At 35.0% G+C, this 21679-nt stretch overlaps 2 protein-coding genes and 1 long non-coding RNA gene across 7 annotated transcripts in view; 2 read left to right on the forward strand and 1 right to left on the reverse strand.

The window, feature by feature from the left end:
* The first annotated feature begins 170 nt into the window (after window positions 1-170).
* On the forward strand, window positions 171-9433 carry LOC101743736 (E3 ubiquitin-protein ligase NRDP1). Of its 4 annotated transcripts, none has more exons than XM_004927111.5 (7): window positions 171-471; window positions 543-685; window positions 2135-2217; window positions 3329-3534; window positions 3811-3966; window positions 5140-5270; window positions 5933-9433. In XM_004927111.5, the coding sequence occupies exons 1-7, from the start codon at window positions 382-384 to the stop codon at window positions 6069-6071; spliced, it is 948 nt and encodes a 315-aa protein (XP_004927168.1). In that variant the 5' UTR covers window positions 171-381; the 3' UTR covers window positions 6072-9433. The 4 variants fall into 4 exon arrangements, with proteins under 4 accessions (XP_004927168.1, XP_012546666.1, XP_012546667.1 ...); XM_012691212.4 differs by having other exon boundaries at window positions 176-471; window positions 3811-3969; XM_012691213.4 differs by having other exon boundaries at window positions 176-471; window positions 3814-3969.
* On the reverse strand, window positions 3103-5146 carry LOC134201001 (uncharacterized). The gene is made up of 2 exons (XR_009976145.1): window positions 4184-5146; window positions 3103-3960 (listed from the first exon to the last, which is right to left on the reverse strand). It is a non-coding gene; the product is annotated as an uncharacterized LOC134201001 (long non-coding RNA).
* A 920-nt stretch (window positions 9434-10353) lies between the features above and the next one.
* LOC101744844 (proteasome adapter and scaffold protein ECM29) overlaps window positions 10354-21679 on the forward strand; it is a 42746-nt gene continuing 31420 nt past the window's right edge. For both annotated transcript variants that reach the window (XM_062675022.1, XM_038019018.2), the window contains exons 1-14: window positions 10354-10509; window positions 10631-10749; window positions 11331-11459; window positions 11611-11729; window positions 12263-12388; window positions 12804-12915; window positions 14255-14394; window positions 15084-15180; window positions 16220-16309; window positions 17311-17396; window positions 18761-18873; window positions 19676-19834; window positions 20417-20561; window positions 21302-21418. In XM_062675022.1, the coding sequence (XP_062531006.1) occupies window positions 10458-10509; window positions 10631-10749; window positions 11331-11459; window positions 11611-11729; window positions 12263-12388; window positions 12804-12915; window positions 14255-14394; window positions 15084-15180; window positions 16220-16309; window positions 17311-17396; window positions 18761-18873; window positions 19676-19834; window positions 20417-20561; window positions 21302-21418 (1604 nt within the window). In that variant the 5' untranslated portion in view covers window positions 10354-10457. The remainder of the gene's footprint in view (window positions 10510-10630; window positions 10750-11330; window positions 11460-11610; window positions 11730-12262; window positions 12389-12803; window positions 12916-14254; window positions 14395-15083; window positions 15181-16219; window positions 16310-17310; window positions 17397-18760; window positions 18874-19675; window positions 19835-20416; window positions 20562-21301; window positions 21419-21679) is intronic.

Raw genomic sequence — 21679 nt, forward strand, 5'->3', positions numbered from 1 at the left:
TTATTAAAACCTTATATTTAGTAAAGGTTTTCTCTTATTACAGGGCTCTTGTGCTGTAATTGGAAAACGGCCATTTAGTTTTTTGAACCTGATAGCACCGATTAATAAAACAGCTTTTGTACTGGCCTAAAGGTCTAATAGATACCAGGTCATAAAATTAAAAAAAAAAAAGCTTTTGTACAGTAAACCTGAGTCTCTAATATATTAAGTGTATAATCTATGAACCTGAGTAAACCAAATCTATACGTCTGACTGTAAATAATTAGTTTATTTTCAACTTATCTGAACTCAAACCTTGTTTTTTACTATAGTATGATCATAAAAAGTTAACTTTAAGATACCAAAATCTTACTAATGTATATTTTGTGATAAATATTAATTATGGGCTTTGAAATCAAAAGGTTTCAAGGTGACGTCGATGAGGAGCTTATTTGTCCTATTTGTTCCGGAGTCCTCGAAGACCCGTTACAGGTAAATAATAGCAAGATGAGTGCAAAATATAACAAAAGTTGTGGTTAGAGTGACAATTGTGATGATTCCAGGCGCCTGCTTGTGAGCACGCGTTTTGTCGAGCTTGTATTACGGAGTGGATCAGTAGACAGCCTACCTGTCCTGTAGACCGGCAAACGGTAACCGCGAGTCAGCTAAGGCCAGTTCCAAGGATACTGCGCAACCTTCTGTCCAGGCGAGTGAATTTCTTTACTAGAATTTGTGAATTTACTGTCTTTTTGTAGGTCAAAAACTTAATTGTTTGACCTTTTATAACTATAATGTTTTCTTCTAGCCACTAATATAGTATTTTTCAATATTTTTATACCTAAAAATTGAGTAGTAACTTTAGTAGTACTGTGTTTTGTACTTTAAACAGTAGTTTAATTAATTTTTAGAATGGATTATAGTCAATAATAAAATGTTCAAATTCATTTTAAAATTATGGTAAACAATAGACTCTTATCAGAAAATATCCGCAAAAATAAAGTAATGAAAAAATTTTTTCCTTTTGATTATTATTCAATAGTAATTATTTAAGCTTTAGGTACAATAACCTTTATCTTAATTATGCAAAGAAAACAATTTCATAATACACATTTAAATTGATTGCTACATTAACTGGAAATGATCTCGTCAACTGACCTAGTTATGTTGTCACCACATTAATAATCAGCACAAAACCAGTTCTCTGGTTACATAATAACATGGTCCTGGTTTTCTATTTATTAGTAACTATGGTCATTCCTGCCACATTGAGTTTTTACTTGAAGAAAAAACATGGATAACAAAAAACCTTTCATAACTAAAAAGGATTGTTTTTCCCTGAAAACTTTTCTTAAATTACTGCAAAATTATGTTTAAAATTTTAAGTAATTGGTTTAAGTGAAATTGCAATCAAAATGTGTTTAGAAGAGATTTGTTTGTTTTTAAATGGTTTGGTTAAATGGTTTTAAATGGTTTATAGAAATATGGCCATATCAATATCCATTCAAGCTCATATTCCAAATTAATGTTATCACACTATGGAAACTAAAAATGGGTTTAGACGTGATCAAAGATGTAAAAACATACCAGGAATACCTATTATATTTGTATATTTATAATCAATTGCCACATTGATTATGGAGTATCAAACACTTGATAGATTTTGCTGTGTTCATAATTATCAGGACCAAGCTTGCTTGAAAGCTTTATTTAGATTTTTTTTTTTTGTGCTTGAAGGTGATTTAGTCTCTGAGTACTTTAACACTCTCTGTACACACTGTAACATCCAGATTCTTTTACATTGTCATTGTAGGTAGATGAGCATATGGCCCACCTTACGGTAATTGATTGTTAGCATGGACATTAGCAATGCTGGTGGCACAGTCAAGTTATAGCTGATCGCTGAGTATCTCTAATTTGTTTGTGGACTGGAGTTCATTCCAGAGTCTTATGCTACATGGCATAAAAGATCTGTGGAAATGCACTTTTGATGAACACAGGAGTTCCAGATAGCATGGATGAACTCCGTTCCGGTGGCCAATGGCCACATCAATGATATGAATGAATGAGAAAAAATGAAACCTGAAATCTTTCAATAATGAAAGTTTTTACTTAATTAGAGTTTAACATCATAATCTTATTCAATTATGTTTTTCAGATTATGCACAAGTTGCGACAATGCTCCACATGGCTGTAATGCCATTTTAAAACTGGACTCTCTACCTAATCATTTAGTTGAATGTAAGTGTTGACTTTTACTATCCTTTTTAGAGTAGACCAGAGCATGCTATGGTATGCATCAGAACAATAATATTTTTTATTGCTAATATGGGTGGACGAGCTCACAGCCCACCTAGTGTTAAGTGGTTACTGGAGCCTATAAACATCTACAACGTAAATGCGCCACTCACCTTGAGATTGAGTTCTAAGGTCTCAAGTATAGTTACAACAGCTGCCCCGACCTTCGAACCGAAACGCATTACTGCTTCATAGCAGAAATAGGCGGGGCGGTGGTACCTACCCGTGCGGACTCACAAGAAGTCTTACCACCTTCCTAAAATTATGCTATATGATGTACATACATCTATGTGGTTTGTAGAGTAAATTTGTAATGTTGGCTATTTATGTTTGATAAAGTAATAGAAAATAAATGTAAGAAAATTAATTAAGACAAATAGGAATTAATACAAAAGATATTGTAATAAAATATGTAGTACAAAGATGATTTAGCTAACTTATTTAAAATAATTTTTAGAGAATACCTCACCTCAAGAATTAGATTCATTTCAATTGCTTGTATATTTTCTTATTTATTTTTTTCTATAAAAAATGAGAAGGAATCTGTTTCCAATAATTTTTTATTTATAACACCAAAGCTTGTATTGACAAGCTACTAAATAAAAACGAAAAGTAAATTGCTGGATAAACAGGGAAAGAACTAAACTGAACATTACTGAACTGTTTTGTCTTCATCTATAGACTATATCTTTAAAGGTGTACTTTAACTAAACTGCCTATCATGGAAATATGTTTTTTAATAGCCATATTTGTATACCAATTGTACTGTAGAGCTTGTCAGTTTTGTAAATCATACATAATTATGATAAGGAAAAAAAAACACCAATATCCAATTATGATATGTGAGATTAGTTTATTGACACATTTCTAAGGCCCATTTCTAATAAGACACACTTTCATTAACTTATTCTTAAAAAGTCGTCTATTTGTGTAAATTATTTTATTTATTGTAATCGAAATTGTAAAAAATATAAACCATAAATAATTTGTTTCTGTTATGAAATTATGTCCGTGTTTGATAATACATGGCTAATAAGATTAATCTGTCGAACAGGTGAATTTAATCCTAAACGACCAATACCTTGTGAGGCAGGATGTGGACTGGTGATACCAAAAGATGAATTAGCCCAACATAATTGTGTACGTGAGCTTAGAGCACTGATAGCCACTCAGCAGGGGAAGCTGAATGATTACCAGCAAGAACTGGCTGAACAGAGGCTCGTTATTAATGAGCACAAACGAGAATTGGCATTATTAAAGGTATGTTTTTTTACTATTTGTAGTTTTTTCTTAAATAACACATTCAATGTAGATTCTTTCTACCTACGTATTACCTACATAAAAAGAAATGTGAACTTTAACATTATGTTAATTTATATTTATAAATATCAGTTAACTTGTTAAAGTTTAAACATAACAAACAATAACTTGGTCTCCTTAAGTTAAAAAATTTCGATTAATCGAATTCTATAAAGCAACCATTAAAATGAGATGCGCAAATCTAACCACTTTTAAATCAGGAACATTTTCTTGAAGGAGTTCATGAGAGCGATGCGCGTGTCGAATCCAACGATGCGTGCATTGGCGGATCAGATGGAGCGCGAGGAGGTGGTGCGCTGGGCCAACTCACTGGCCAGGGCGAGGGTCACCAGGTGGGGTGGCATGATCTCTACTCCAGATGATGTTCTGCAGGTATTATGTACATTTTTTAATAAGATAAAAGTAATTCTCTATAATGTAAGAAAAATTCGTATCAGCTTGCATTATATACAGATCGCAACGCGAGTAGGTACATCGAATGTTTTAGGACTTTTCAAATAATACCTAATCTGGCCACATGGAATCTGGCCACATGGAATCATTGATTTTGAGTCTTTGAAAACCAAAAAATAAGCTATAAAATACTTACAAAAAGCAAGCTCTATAATAACTCACTAATATACTATAAATATAAATATTGAAATATAATGTGAATTTTACTAAAAAAATTGCAGACGAGATCCTTAAATTACACACAAATAACATACATTAGGTCTTTATCTACAAAATTGCTGTTTTACGATACTGACTAGGAACAAACACAAGCTTGTTGTGCCGATGAGTAGGTTACATAAGATAAGAAATTCATTCGGGTGTTTGTGCGCCTGTACAACAAAATCCCACAAGATGTTCAGAACCTACATATACATAGGTTTAAGAAAACTGTTAAAGAACATCTGTGCAATAAAGCTTACTATAAAGTCAATGATTATCTAGAAGATTGCACAAAGTGGGAATGAGTTGCTCGCTCCGGGCATTTCAATATTGTAGTAATTGTTACGTTATAATACTCATTGTAAAAAACTCATATTTAAAAAAAAAATGTAATATTAAAAAATTAATAAATAATAATTGCTTATTAAAAAAAAAAAAAAACATGCCCGCTGAGTTTCTTGCCAATTCTTCTCAGGACGGAGGCTAGTTCTTGTGAATTGGCGGTAGTTCTTTTGACGTTCAACAAGTATGTACTTTCATTTATGTTGAATAAAAAATTTTTGATTTGATTTGATTTGATTTGATTTGACCGCTATAAACCATAATTTATGTCTGGCTGGTAATAATTACTTAAATGAAATTAATTTGATTTTCAATATCAGTCATTTCTTTATTGATTAGTGTTTTCTTTTCACTACGTTTGTATATTTTTCATTAATATGAACGCTATAAAAATGCGAGTAATTATGGAATAGAATGTTGTATGTATGATACATTTGCTCGAAAAATATCCTCCGACCACCAGGTAACACCCAAAAATTTTCATATTCCATGCAAAGTTAATGCCTTGTAACTACCAGAAAGTGTTTTCACAATTTAGTTCGTTAACAGATGATGATCAAACGAAGTTTATCGGAATCCGGCTGTCCCCCGCACATCATAGACGATCTAATGGAAAATTGTCACGAGAGGCGGTGGCCGCCAGGACTGTCGTCACTTGAAACTAGACAAAATAATAGAAGGTACCGATTGCAATAATATCGAGATTTATTTCCAATGCTTAAGCGATCCATAATATTAAATAAAAAGAATAGGTAGTTTTAGTTTTTCGTATTTTTACATTTTGAATCTTGTATTGAGATATTGTCGAATAAAACAAAGTTATGCACCCTATGTTTATAATGTCATCATTAAAAATAACTGCAGATGTTTATGTTCAAAAAGGGGTTTGATGTGTCATGAGCCTTTCAGAAACTTTCATCTACTATAATTTTAATTTTGTCATATTTGAACATCATTAGAGACCTTTTGATTTTTTGCCAGAATTACATATTGATAATAAATAAAACATTATTCGAAGCTGTAGTTTTAAATAGCCCTTTTTTATTGCTTAGATGGGTGGACGAGTTCACAGCCATCCTGGTGTTAAGCGGTTACTGAAGCCCATAGACATCTACAAAGTAAATGCGCCACCCACCTTGAGACATAAGTTCTAAGGTCTCAATGTAGCTACAACGGCTGCCCCACCCTTTAAATCGAAACGCATTACTGCTTCACGTCAGAAATAGGCGGGGTGGTGGTACCTACCCGTGCGGACTCACAAGAGGTCCTGCCACCAGTAAAAATACCACAATAGCCTATCACACTGGCCCTATTATTTTTTTTAATGTTATAAAATTCACAGGCTATACGAAAAGTATGTTTGCAAGAGGGTGCCAGGCAAACAGGCGGTGCTGGTTCTTCATTGCGACAACACACACGTCGACGAGCACATGATGGTGGAGCCCGGGCTGGTCATGATATTCGCGCACGGAATCGAATAGCGGACTCTGAGGCGCTGCGTCGTGACGTCACGGCGCCCGCTCTACTGTACAGTGATCTTTCAATGAGTGTTCTGAATGTTGCTTACGCATAGGTGAATTTATTCCAACGTGGTAAAAGTCCTAAATTTTAGTGCGGTGCAATTGCAATGAATTCACTGTGCTCAGTGCGAGTTTCATAACGTTCTCGATAGCGTAAAAGTTAAGCCAATTTTGTATGCAGTTGGAACAGCGCCCCTAGCGGCAAACGTAGGCAAACGATCCCATTCCATACAAATATGAGCTAACTTTTACGCTATCGAGAACGTTAAAAAACTCTCACTAAGCACACAGAACTTACAGCGAAATTAGTTGCTAAAACTGTGCATTTAGCTCACGAAAAGCTATTACAATTAAGTGTTAAATTGTTGTTGAAGGGTTGACTATGCTGACAAGCATCTCACTCACTCCATACTGACACACGTGTTAATAGTAAAGTTGGTTTCTGGAACTTTTGCCTTTGTTAAATCGAAGGCAAAACGTTTACAATAATGGTCGCCAACATAACTGTTGGATTATTTTCGGTCTTACAAAAATCGTTCGGATTTATTTTTTAAAAAATTCTTTTCGTGGGTAGTTTTTATTTGGAATACGGAACGGAATCTCTACTAATTTTTTAAGCAACAAAGCTATTAAAACAAATCCTATTCAATTCGATTCATGAGTATCCGACTTTTTGGTACTAATCTCGAGCACCGTTGAATATGACATACGTGAGCAACATTCAAAATTTTGTTTTTCAAGTAAATATGTACATGTATTAACGTCACAATACGATTGAAAATAGTCAAATGTGTCATGCGGTTTTTCGTATCGAATTTAACTGCTGACGAATTATATTGTTTTAAGAAACAGGGTGTAAAGGAACCGCTCCCGAAAAGACCATTTGTATCGGTTGTTTCAATGGAAAATAATATTAATTTGTAAAGACAAACGTAGACTTATCGTTCGTAGACAACATGCATGCAACGGCACTTTTATTTTCCCTAGCTATGCTGATAAAGCTGATAGCCTTGAGAGGCCATTTCAGCTTCACCCTAGCGTGTAGGTGAGCCGTCGGGGCTCAAACCGGGGCGTTGCTAACACTGGCCCTAGCAAGAGCCGTGCTTCGCAGAATCTAGCGCCGGATCGGAAACGCGACCCACTGAGAAGATTCGGCGAGAAACTCAGTGGGCTTAGATGAAGTGAGGACGTACATTGCGCGCGTTGAGACTGATGCCACCGCATGTCTTCCGAGATTATTTCTGTTTGACAATTAAGACTACTTTTTTCGATTTATCAAAAAACTTAAAGTACCGTATTACTTTTTTTACCGTGGTAAACCGAGTCTGTATGGGCTTTTAAAACAAATTGAACACAGATCTCGTAATAAAAGGAATGAAACGATCCGTTAAGTCTATGGAAGCTTGCAGTGCGAATAGGTTAATATACTCGCAGAGTGCGTTTCTGTACGAGACTGCTGTTTTGGGCTAGGTACTGCACAATAGGACTTACATACGAACATTCGTAAAGTTAAAAGTTTTGGGAACACTTTGAGTATTCGGTAGTACAACAACTACGCGCCTTCGTTTTCGAGAGTGGTTCCATAAAACTGTTTGAATGGAGCAGCGAATTATTTTATATAAAATATAGTTGATTTTTATGTTTTCAGAGAATATTAAGTTGTGCGTTGAAGGATAGGTACAGGGGCAAAATAAGAAATGTCATAGTGAAAACAGGATTAAATGTATTTGAGGTTTTAATATTTTTAATAAAACACTAACGATATCAGCTTTATTGTACACATATTTTTATTTGGTAAACATTATGAATTAGAAAATACAAAGGGAGTAACATTTTTAATGGAGTTTTGGGTGGTGCGAACGCTGCCACTTCAAGGACGCCTGATGGTTTCGTCGTTGAAAACGATTCTACGTCTCTACCCACAGACGACCGGTCAGGTAGCATAGGTCGATTTGCGGCTGTTTCGGAATATCCCTGGACCTGTCTGCGGATCGGCATGCGGTACACTGCCCACTGGGCGCTCTTATGTGTCAATACTGGTATGGGTTAGAGTAACCGTACATAATCTAAAATATTCATGCATAATACTGTGAAGTTTGAGTTATTGCTTGTTTGAGTTATTTACTGGAATAACTGTGGAGGTAGAACGATAAATAACTCATCTTAATTGGAAGCGATTTTTTTTGTTTCAAGTTCACATTGTAAGGGGTATCTCCATTATATGTTACGCTTTAGACGAAATAGAATGTGAATATAGATTAATAAAATACTAATTGAATTGCGAAACTTAACATCACTACTTTATCGAAAAAGGCAGGCACTATTGGGCCTGATGATATGTTTGGTATTTTTGAGGTGATGACTTAGGTTTGTGCATCGGTAACGCGACCATGCAAACATAAAACTAGGTTGAACTGGAGCGCAGTCTCTTAATAGTAATCACTCAGTAACTCAGTTGCGGTAGGCAACGGATAGTCTGTGTCCTAAGCATTGTTCTTGAGCGACGGTAACCCTTCATAATCAGGGGGGCCGTATGCTCATCTGCCTACAAGGGCAATAAAAAAACACATCATGTATGTTCGTAAAAATACCAATGCGTTCGATTGTGACTTCTGAATATAGGCCTTTTCTAATACTGTTTTAAAGAGAAGAGCCGAACACCGAGCTCGGTGTTACGTATTAACAGTGTAGGTATCAGAGTTTATATACTTTTCGGAAATAATGAAATCAACATCAGGAAATCGAAGTATTGCCATACTAATTTACTCTGCCCCCTGTAACCTTGAATATTATTAAAATATGTGTTAATTTTTTTGTTTAGCTAAATTTGTGTTTAGGAAAGTGATAAAAATGTTTGTGTTTACAGAAAAATATGTAAGATCTCAAGGATTGCAAAAGTTTATTGAATACAAATACATTATTGTAAATATTATTTTTTCTGTGTGTTTTTTAGATTCTAATGATTTAGTGCGGTCTGTTTTTTTTTTCTAAAATTGTAATGTCGACATTCTTAAAAAATGAAATTCCTTTTCTGTAAAAAAATTATGTATTAAAATCAGTATTTTAGAAATGATTATAATGTACTTGGATCATAACATTCCAAAAATAGACTTCACAGCATATCTAAATTTGTCAGTAGTATTTTTATAACAGAGATAGATTATGAGTGCTGTGTTAAAATTAGGAAGTGATTTATAGTTTTCTGGCATCTTTATTGTAGTAATTGTTACGTTTTACTTTATAAAATATTCTGTATAGCTTATTTTAATTTCTCTGAAATTTTGTACTTTCATTAAAATGTTTATGTACATACTTAATATCTATTGGATTTTTTTTTATTTATTTCAAATACCCTATCGGAGGAAACTACCTTTTTATACAAGAGCCTGAGACATTTTATTTATTATCATCGAAAGCAGATACATTTATGTTCCATGGTCTTAAGTGTTCATCAATGCTCATGGCTATAGCAAAGCCAGTGCCAATATGTTACTATATCGTTAAGGACTTCTCATTTGAAGCATCGGGGAGACTCCTTCCCTTTGCCGAATTTTATAGCCGTTGTAAAAATTACACCTAAAAACTTAGAATTCACTGGATGAAAACAATAGTTCCAGTTAGAAGTGCGAGGAAAGCTCTTAAAGAAAGTACCCCAGCAATTTTGCTTAAACCGGCGTCAACAGTTATTGATTCGGATAAAAGAATTTTTTTTTTGAGTATAGCAACTGGCTTCGAGCGAGCTATTGTTGCCAGTATCGAGTTTAAAAGTTGTTCCAATAAAATTATAATAACTTGATTCAAATATTATGGATCGGAATGAGGTGTGTAGGTGAATGGAGTTGATTGATGCTTGTAATCAATTGGGATCATGATTAAATGAAATGAGATGAGATGAAGTTGTCTGGGTCTCACCATTGTCTCGGTAAATGGTGAGAATTTGCTGGGAATTCAGTTTAAAAAAAATCTGACATAATTGTCTCTTTCACAGGTGCTAATCGGCTATTAAGTTACTATTATTACACAAATCTGAACAAAAACTAAATTAGAAAGGTAAAAAATATACACAGCTTGGCTCTGCGTTTCCGCCACAAAGTCTGAAATTATTTCTTTAATCACCATCCATCATACTAATGGTATTAAAAAATAGACTTCCTGCAATCATTTAAGACATAATTTGATGCGAGATGAACGCGGAAATTTCAGAAATTTGCTTTGCCTTAGGTTTTCATTTACATTAACAAAACGTCACTGTCAAAAATCAATATTTTCTTTGTCATTGCAGTGAAAATTGTACAAGTTTGAAAAATAGCCTACCAACATCAATAATTCTGAAAATTTAAATATAAAATGTCCGAGATGGATGTATCTGAGAGTGGAAGTGATTACTCAAATGACTTGTGTTAGTTGCTCTTTTAACTTTTTCTTAAATGCATTTATAAAATTGACTTGATTAATTGAAACGCAGGTAAAATATAAAGAGTGCGCTGGACGTATAAATTTTGGTTTGTCTTATATTCCAGTGTTACTGGATAGAGTCTTTTTGCGACTTGGTAATGCTGATACTGATGAGCAGCTCGAAAGTTGCCTTAATAGATTCCTGCCGCCTGTTATATTGAAGTTATCATCTTCACATGAACAGGTACCCACCTATGTTCTACATACTAACTAGTAATATAATTGTGAGAACGAAGGACATTTGGCATTTGTGAAGGGACCTTTATTTTATTTCTTCTAGAAAAATGACTTTCGAACAAGTTTTATGTTAATCAAATGCTAACTATTACAGAGTGTAGCTCTATTTTGTAAGGAATACTTGCAAACAGTGTATATTTGAAATACTGCAGAATTAAGTCTTACTGGATTAGTGGCAATTAAGTTTTATTTTTCTTTGCCATCTATAGTAGTTCAGTTCAGCCTATACTGGCCCAGCAAGCTTATCTGTCATGGATATATGTAATACCAAAGTCAGGCTAATGCTTATTGGAAAGTGTTTTTTGTTATTCCTTAGAAGAAAGGCATCTAAATAATGAAGAGTAAGTTCACACCAGAAAATAATAGAAAAGGAACTGTTCTGTTGGTTAGTAGTGCAGTAGTGATAAAGATTTGGTGTTCATGTTGTATAATATAAAAATTTTAAAGAATAAAACTGTACTTTTGTAGTTTTCAGCTCATTTCTTGTCATCTTTATTCTAGTCGTCATGTTATCTTTCTTTGTATTAGGTCCGCACTAAAGTGATGGAGCTACTGGTGCATGTAAATAAGAGGGTGAAATGTCGTGCTGAAGTAAAATTACCTGTACAAACACTTCTGCAACTTTACATGGATCGTAATTCCAACAGTTTTATAATTGTGAGAATTTTTGTATTCTTCTAAATTAAAGTATGGCATTTCTTAAATGATAGCTTGTCCTAGAAAGTTGCTGTGCTTGTGGTAGCGAATTAAATGGTTTTGAAGCTGAGCTTCTACCTGCTCAGAAGTGAATTTTCTATTTTATTTTTAGAATTTTTCCATCATTTACATTACAATGGGGTTTCCGAGATTACCCCATGAACAACAAATTATATTAGCTCCATCACTGATAGAAGCAATGGATAATAAGCCCCAGGGACATCAAGACGGGTGAGTAGGGTATCAGTCAATGAACACATCGTTTGAATGAAATAGACTTATCACCTTTTTTTTTAAATGTTAGGCATTCTGATTATAGTTTCAGAGACAACTATATAGTTTCCCTTATTGCAAGAAAAATTGTTAAATGGCCTGTATACTAAAGTTTTCAGTGACAAAACTATAACTCATTATATCTCTCGTAACTATATCTCTTGTTCTGCCATTAGATACCAGTTATTTTTGATAAAAAAAAGGTTTTTTTTTTATTTTCAAGTTTATTTTTAATTTTTTTACACAAACGAATATGTATAAACTAATTCCCTTTAAAGTGAAATCATGTTTCTGTTTGCAATTGCTAAAACAGATATCACATTACTTCAAAACTTTGCTGATTTTTTTTTTGTTTAGTATAATAGTATTTGTGAACTAGTGTTTTTTGTTGCTTGTGTATTGTTATACACAAGTTTAAGACATATTCAACATTAATTGTACGAATATTAATGTGTGAGATACAAATCATAAAAGTATTGTGTTTTTTCTAGCCTTCTAATGTTGGTAATGCCTCTGTTGGGTGAAATTAAGGAAACGGATCTAAATTTGAAAGAGAAGCCAAAGCTGGCCACATTAATAGTAAAATTTGCCACAGATATACTTCTGTTGCCCTACAGGTAATCTTGGATAATACAGTAATATATTTTAATAGATTAACAATCATCAATTATTTTCAAAGATTTATTTAAAGGTTTCAATATTAAAACTATGGTGGTCACATCTGGTGAAAGTGGTTAATCATTAACATTGCATAATAATTAACCTGTAAATTCATCTGGTATTAAGTAGTACTTGAGACCGTAGTCACTGTAGATTGAATATTGCCACTAGTTGGTAGACAAGAAGGTCTCAATTGTACAGTCAATACAAAAAATGTTTCCAATTAATAATATTTTTTTTTATCAATACTGTTAAAGCTATGCCACTAGAAGTTGTTATAATAATCTAATAGTAAGGAGCAATTATAAATATAAATTGTGTAATTAATTAAAAATTTTAACTTCACAACAATGAAAATAAACTTTGCCCCAGAGCATTGCCAAATCAAGGAGAGACTGAGTTTCAAGTTCCACCAGGAATGAGTATGAAATCTTACAAGAGATTGGTTGAGAAAAATCTTTTGAATCCAAATCAACTAGAACAGGTAACATGAAAAATAAATTATCATTAATGCTTTCAAAACTGGGAATCAAATAAATAATTTATGACGATCTTAAAATATGTATATACATCGCCTATTCGACCTACGATGACATGTTGAATCATTTATTTGTTCATAGATATTTATAATTTTATGTTCGTTAACTCTTAGAATGCCCCAGTTAGCCCTGGAAAAAGTAAAATGAGTACTCTAAAAGCATTAACTAAAGCAGAAATGAAAATGTTTTTTTTTATTACTGTAAGTAGGCAGATTTGCGTCTGATATTCTGTGATTACCGAAGCTCACAGACATAACACTTTTTTTGATGTCGCAACCTCAAATATATGTATAACTGGAGTCATACCCTTCACATTAGATCGTATGGGTACTTCGTAGCAGAAACAAGTAGGATTGCTGCACGAACTCATAATGTAATGTGATAATATTTTAGTATTTTCTTCAGTTCTGTCGATATAAAGTTTGTGTGTACCAATAAAAGCGAGATTAAACCGTAATAGCAGTTTTAATTGCCGTCAAACGTTTTGCCCACTGAGGTTCTCGCCGGATCTTCTCAGTGGGTCGCGATTCCGATACGGTGGTAGATTCTGCGAAGCACTGGTCTGGCTAGCAAATTATCTCAGCTTGAGCCCGTGAGCTCACCTACCACCCGTCCGGGCGTAGTTGAAATAGCCTCATAGGCTACCAGCGAATAGGTAGGGAGAAAAAAATCATGCGTTTGGCGGGTTTTCTTTTTTTAATATGGTGTCCACGTCCATCGCGGAAGTCTGCGACGTATCGTCTTTATTACCTTACACTTTGTAAGCTTATATAACGCCGGGCACATATTTTGCATTATCATTCGTCTATCAAGTTAACCTGTCTGGAATGGTATTTTTTTAAAAATTAAAAGCATTTGGTTATTGAAAATTAACATAAGCTTAGAAGTTGTAAACCTTTTTAGTTCATTATCAGATAGACATCATTGTATTCTCTCGGAAAAAACAATAATGACGTCATTGGTTACATACGGGTACAGGCGAGGAAATGTGAGACAGCGTCGCAGCCCTCTCAGTCTTTACTAAAAACTTGTTAAACTTTATTGTTATTATAGTCGACTTAATTTTTTTTTATAAATTAAGTTTTTAAAGTTAATGTTCAATTATGTTCTAACCTCGTTTTAATAGAAAAAAAAAAAACAATACTACAACACTCAATCATGTACTCACTCAAGCATATTTTCAACTATCACCCCTTACTTTATAGTATAATCGTGGTAAATTATTTGATTACTACGAGGTGACGTTCTAAATTTAAATGATACATTTATTATTTTGATTTATAGATAAAGTTGTCTATTGTGAAATTTATAAGCAAAGACGTCTTCAATGACAACGATGTGCTTTTACCATTGATTGTCGCCGCAGCTGACTCACGATTCAGCGTTGCCAATCACGCGAACAGCCCCCTCATAAGAGTGAACAGGTAATTCTTAAATGTATCGTTGTTGCATATATGATATACTAGCTGACCCGGCATACTTCGTAGTGCCTCAAACGATAAATAAAAGACCTAAACTTTTGTATAAAATAAACTTAAAACAAACAAAAGGAATCCGTCCGATGAAGGACACACCAAAGGAAAAACAAAATTGTTATTTTTATTTAATTCCGAGCATTTTCATATTTATGTCCCTTTAAACTTTCTCTGGACTTCCACAAATAATTCAAGACCAAAATTAGCCAAATCGGTCCAGCCGTTCTTGAGTTTTAGCGAGACTAACGAACAGCAATTCATTTTTATATATAGATAGAGATAGAGATAATAGTGTTGTAGGAAATCAGTCGAGAATTTTATAAAAAAAAAATTGTTACTTGCATGTGGGATTTGAACGCTGACATAGTCGTATCGCTCGATACGAGTACACCGAGCGTCTTATCGCTTAGGCCACGACGATTTCCAATAGTATCACTGAACTTACATAATGTCGTTATAATTACTTAATACTAAGTATTAAGCATGCCTATAGTGAAACATTTCAAACGATAAGATCAGTTCATGGAACGTTACGTCATTATTGTTATGTAATGGTACTTGAAATGGGTCTGTTTATACAACTGGGTTACAACTAATATCTGAGTAATTAATATTAGTAATATAAAATAATGTTTCAGCTCTGTAGACTGGTCGCAGCCATCAGTGGTATTCCCCTTATACTCTCTATATTTAGGCACTTGGGGAGGTTCCAAAGTGCCTCCAGACGATCGCAAGGTAAGTTTGAATCGTCCTAAAATACCAACGCTCTTTAAAATGTATTTTTTTAATTGAATAGCCTTTTATTTAGATCCATACTACAATTATATGACTAAATATAATATACAGAAAACTTAAATTTTATGTAAACCTTAATCTAGTCTCTTATTTGAAATTTTCTTATTTTCTACAGATCTGTTTGTCAATCGACAAAGGTCTCCTCCAACCTTTTCCACTCATGTCTTTCTTGAGCCACTCTGTTCCATGTGACGCCTGCCACTTGTCTTATGTGGTCATCCCATTTTTCCTGCGGTCACCTTTTTCCCTTTTGCTTTCTCTAGGATACCATCGTGTCAAAATTTTGCTCCATTTATATTTACCTGGGCCCTGCTCAACGCCATTTAAAATGTATAATACATCTAAATTTTAATGACTTTTAATTGACCGACTCTCCGACCCTTAGCACAATTGGTCAGTACTCTGGCTAAGGGAGCCTCCACATATAATAGTATTTCTAGATAATCCTTAAGACACACGTGACATTGACCTCTAGATACTCCTCCTTCCCAAATGATTCCTGCCCTTCCGTAGATAATTATACCGGTCGTATTGTAAGACCGGACAAAAATGTTTATAAAGCACTATTTGCTTTAGCAAAGGCTTTCAAATAGTCATGACTGTCATAGAATCGGGATACAGTAAAAATGACATTGAGAGAAGCCGCCCTAAACATGTCATTACGGCTCCTCCCGATCCATAAACGGTGCTTTTAGGTACCACAAGCACCGGTCACCGTCCTCACCGAACCCGTCGCTTGCGACGAAAGGCTCTGCAAGTAAATTAACCCGTAGACACCAAATACTGAGATTTGAGGTGGTAGATTCTGCGAAGCACTGCTCTTGCTAGGGCCAGTGTTAGCAACACTGCGGTTTGAGCCCCGTGAGCTCACCTACTAGTTCCGTGAATCTAGAATAACCCTTTGTGGTTACTAGAATAGGTAGGAAAAAAAAGAGACCATTATTGTGATCGGTTAAAAACTTCAAAATTACGTTTTTAGGTACCGGCTTGTACGCGCCTGCGATTGAAATTAATACAATATTTGATTAAGGCCACCGGTCCGGCGGTTTTGTTTCCGCATTGTGTTCAGGTAAATATGACTAACATGGCGACGAGGTTTACGTCAGTTCCGTATTTAAAAAAAATGCAATTTAAATGCAATCTAATTGCAAAATAATTGATACATAGATATCGTGTCTCAAGGTAGGTGGGGGCATTCACATAGTGATGCCTACATACTGTAGTTACTACAGTACACACCAGGTGGATTGTTCGTCGAATTAAGAAATAAAACGATTTTACTCTTTCTAGAGGTGAAAGAGTGTTTTTTTATTTATTACTTAGGTTGGTTCCTGGTGTTAAGTGGTTACTGGAGCCCATAGACATCTACAACGTAAATGCCGCCACCCACTTTAAGACATGATTTCTAAGGTCTCAGTATAGTTACAACGGTTGCCCCGACCTTCAAACCGAAACTCATTACTGCTTCACGGCTGAAATAGGCGGGGTGGTGATACCTACCCGTGCGGACTGACAAGAGGTCCTACCACTAGTTTTATATTTCGCTTAATACGCGACATTTATCTTTTTAATTAAAGGTCCGTTCTCTTTAATATTAACATTAAAGAGTTCCAATTTTTAATTGAATTTCAATTAAGCTTACTCCATTCAATATATAGCTGAAGAAGTTTTTTTTGTCCTAATATTTTTTCCAAATTTTAAACTTTAAATAAATGGCTCTGCTTAAACCTCCATAGCCTGTCTTGTTGTTCGATAAAGCAATTTATATTGTATGTCAGTGTGCTTAGTGCGAGTTTTTTTAACGGTCTCGATAACGTAAAAGTTAACTAAATTTTGTATGGAGTCGGAACGTTTGCCTACGTTTGCCGCTAGGGGCGCTGTTCCAAATGCCCGCATTGAGTTAACTTTCACGCTATCGAGAACGTTACAAAACTCGCACTAAGCGCACTGACACAAAATTGGAAGCGGTTATAGTGACGCATTGAGATGGATGCTACAAAATGGCCGTCTCAGGCCCGTCGATAACGGACGGGTGAAATATTTAATATGTGAACGTTTATTCTATTTCAGGTGGTATTCGTGTCGTTGTTCGATCCGAACACAAACTCGCGTTTACGCAACCAAGGACTCGTGTTCTTGTCGAACGTGATCAGTTCGTAAGTTGTCCCGTTACAATTTTTTATTTTTATAAGTCACTATAGGCAGAAGAGCATATGGCCTAACTGATGATAATTACTCACCGTCACTCATGGACGTCAGTAATGCCATGGGCGCCCTCCTTGCACCTCGTAACGAACGGACAATTTCGGTGATGTAATTTTAAAATTATTTTGTTAAGGAATTTTATGACCTGGTAACTAAGACCTTTAAGTCATGTCTTATTTTAATTTATATTCATATTTTTATGAAAAATGATAATATGGAGTGAAATGAAATGAAATTAAGATAATTAATTTGAGATATTAACTCGGATGAAATTAAATGAAATGAGATGATATGGGATGAAATATAATCTCAGTATAGTGGTGGTCATTGAGATGATTCCAGTGGACTTTTTGGAGGATCCCGAGAAGTTACGTCCAGCGGCTTTGTTTCATTTTCCCACATTTTTGCACTTTCAGAGATATTAAACAGTTAATAAACCACCGTTATTAGACATTTAAACCTGAAGAAACACTAAATAGACAAAATAAAACAAATCACACAACTTGACTCCTCGCGTTTCCGTCAAAAAGTAAAAAAAATATCTATGGGTGAAAGAGCTCACAGATCAGATTTTGTGAAGTGGCCTCGGGAGCCCAAAGACACAACCTGAATACCGGCTACTCTACTTTGAGCCATGCGCTCAGAATCTAATATCGTAGATAGGTTCTTCCATCCTGCGAAACGGAACGTATGACTGCTGCTTCGTAATAGATGTAATCAGAATGGTGGTAGCTACCCGTGTAGTCTTTTTACACTTCCTACTTACAGTACTATCATTAAGCGTCGGTTGACGATTCCAACTCCAAAAAAAATCATATAGGGGTGGTATCGTAGGCCGATCCCACAGCTAAACGTCTGATATATTTCTCCGCGTGAACTACGATTGTTTGATTATATATATACCATTTAAAATTTTAATTTAAGTTCACATCTACTTTTTTAATAAAAATAAATACAGTAATAATTCGATAAATAGTAATCTTCTTCTTCTTCTCTATATATAAAAATGAATTGCTGTTCGTTAGTCTCGCTAAAAGTCGAGAACGGCTGAACCGATTTGGCTAATTTTGGTCTTGAATTATTTGTGGAAATCCAGAGAAGCTTTAAATGGTAGATAAATATGAAAATGCTCGGAATTAAATAAAAATATCAATTTGGTTTTTCTTTTGATGTGTCCTCCGTCGGACCAATTCTTTTTGTTTGTTTTAAGTTTATTTTATACAAAAGTTTAGGTATTTTATTTATCGATTGAGGCACTACGCAGTCTGCCGGGTCAGCTAGTAAACGATAATTATTGTGATAATATCTGTTGCAGCGGCGATCTTCTCCAGCTACAGAAAGTATCGACAGTATTCCTACAAGGTCTGCTGAAGATAATCAGATCTGAAGAGCATCCTGAACATCAACCCAAAGCCTACGTCTGTCTGGGTTTGTACAGCATAAGCTCACGATTCACAACGACGTTGTAGTGGTAGCATCGCGTAATAAAAACAAATCAAAGATAGTACCTGCCTATATTATAGTAGGTGTGTTAGAATATTGATCTGCCTGTTTATCTGTCACGTCATACTACTATAATATGCGTACTATATCTAAAACTCTTCACTGTCTGTATTTGTTGAAACTTTAGAGGAGTTTTTTTTTATATAGTATCATTAATCTACAGCGGGTGGCGCATTTGTACTTCATTGAATTATAAACGAAGTCATGGAGTGTAGTTAAGGCCGCAGATCATCAGCTCGTACGGGACGATTATGTCATCTCATTTCACTTAGCTCATAGATTACGCGATAGAAAGAGACAAAGCTTTAAATTAACACGATTGTTACTGTTGCGGGCTGAGGTTCGGGATAAATAAAAGTTCCACCAAAGTGCAACTTAAAACTGTATTTATCACTTAGAACACTGAAAGAACACTTTAAAATTCTTAATTCACTTCTTCTGCTTTGCCTCGGGTGATCCGTTCGCTGTTTCGCGTCGAATAGTTCCGATTACTGACTGCGTGCCATCTCAACGCTTTTATAACCGATACGAGATCCCTAGAATCGTCGAGAACATTCCTCACAAGTTGAGTAGCTTCGATGTGTGTTTCCGCTATCTGACAATAGATGGCGTTGTACTTCTCGAGCGTTCTAGATGTTACTAGATCTTTCGATATTCGTTCGGCTATTCGGCGATAGATGACGTTAATACCATTGCCGGCGTAACATTACCATGGTCCTACAAACAGGTCGTCTAGCGATAAAGTGTCCGGACTGCGTGAGCAGCGGCCAGTTCTCGTTGCTCGAAGAGTTAATAAAGAAAATCCCAGAAGCCCCGCCCGAGATCAAAACGGCCATACGAGACGCGCTACTCGACATGGCCGTAGCTTACAAGACAAGTTTTGCAGGTCAGTTTTTTTAAATATATCCCTCCTCATACAAAGGCTCCAAGCAAGAGTTACCTCTTCTATTGTGGGTACGAATAAGTACACATAGACTTTAAAAACCAATTATCTTTGACAGATACTTATTACTGGTGGTAGGACTTCTTGTGAGTCCGCACGGGTAGGTACCACCACCCTGCCTATTTCTGCCGCAAAGCAGTAATGCGTTTCGGTTTGAAGGATGGGGCAGCCGTTGTAACTATACTTGAGACCTTAGAATTTATATCAAGGTGGGTGGCGCATTAACGTTGTAGATGTCTATGGGCTCCGGTAACCACTTAACACCAGGTGTGCTGTAAGCTCGTCCACCCATCTAAGCAATAATAATTTAAAAAAAACATTCAATTCGAAATGAAAGAAAGATCTGAGAAGATCTTTTCTATCATTCTGTGACGTCACATTAGGCATTTCAAACTACCTTAATAAATTTATAGATTTTTGTGCTATGTTTAATTTCTCTTATTTTTTTATTTAGGTAGGTGCTTTAAATAGAAGATATGAATTTGTGCTTTATATCAGAATTAATAATATTTTTTTGATATGCAGAGAAGCAAAATTCTAAAGCCACGACACCGACTGAAGTCCCGTGCTCATCTCAAGATAAGATGGATGTCGATGAATCTGCTGAGGCTAAACCGAATTCCGTATTCGATGAAACGCAAGCACTAGTCTTGTTCGCTTTGTTGGACCAGTAAGTTTTTATTCGTTTTAGTTGTAACGTCTAGGCAGAGTGCACTTTATTGAACAATGACGTCAATGTTTACGCGATTCACGCACGTGCTACGACAACACTATTTACGGGAAAGAGATAGAGCATACCCTCAATGTCCAGTATTACTATGTGACTTCTATTACTAATATTAAAAAATAATGTATATACTGATATTTACTTCAGAATGAGTAAACAATAAAAGGCTTGATTGCGTTTTCTGTTATATGTAATATAAGATAAGAACATTTAAAGCCCTTAATCTCTTTTAAAATTAGTATAAAAAATTAAACAGTATTAATGAACTATATAAAACTGAACTCTCATTTTACTCGGTGACAGACTTCAACCCATGACACTGAAGAAAAATCCTTTTTTAAAAACCAAAGAGTTTAGGGCTTAGAGTTAAAGGTATAAAGGTTTTTCTTTACATGAATTTAAATTTATATGATACTAGCTGACCCGGCAGACTTCGTAGTATCTCAATCGATAAATAAAAGACCTAAACTTTTGTATAAAATAAAATTAAAACATACAAAAGGAATCCGTCCGGGGGGGGGGGGGTATTTTCATATTTATCTACTTTTTAAACCCTTCTCTGGTCTTCCACAAATAATTTAAGACCAAAATTAGGCAAATCGGTCCAGCCGTTCTCGAGTTTTAGCGAGACTAACGAACAGCAATTCATTTTTATATATATATAGATAATTAATTGTTCTCAGTTACATGCAAAACGAGGAGTCGATGATACGCTATATAGCGATGCGCTACGCTTCGACCGTGTTCCCGCCCAAGTATATACCGGCGCGGTACTTGTTGCTGTTGGCCAGCGGAGACAGGTAATTCTTCTTCTTCTTTAGTTTTTGGCTCCGGCACGGTTTGTGCATTAGCCAGCGTCAAGTAATAAGATTTTTATAATTCGCCGTTTTAATAATTATTTACAGTTTATGAATAATAAAAAACGAAGGAAACTTAATCAATTCGCATGAAATTAAATGAAATGATATGATATGGGATGAAATAATAATATAATCTCAGTAAAATGGTGGTCATTTACTGAGGTTTTTTCAGTGGACTTTTTGGAGGATCCCGAGAAGTTA

The sequence above is a fragment of the Bombyx mori genome, chromosome 22, assembly GCF_030269925.1.
Source record: "Bombyx mori chromosome 22, ASM3026992v2".
Lineage (NCBI taxonomy): Eukaryota > Metazoa > Arthropoda > Insecta > Lepidoptera > Bombycidae > Bombyx > Bombyx mori.

Bases quoted from the DNA above. Each gene is read 5' to 3' on its own strand.
- LOC101743736 (XM_012691212.4), top strand. From the start codon at position 382: ATGGGCTTTGAAATCAAAAGGTTTCAAGGTGACGTCGATGAGGAGCTT. The intron at 3,970-5,139 runs TTATGTACATTT...GTTCGTTAACAG, and splicing joins CAGATGATGTTCTGCAGGTA to ATGATGATCAAACGAAGTTT. The intron at 5,271-5,932 runs GTACCGATTGCA...TAAAATTCACAG, and splicing joins ACTAGACAAAATAATAGAAG to GCTATACGAAAAGTATGTTT.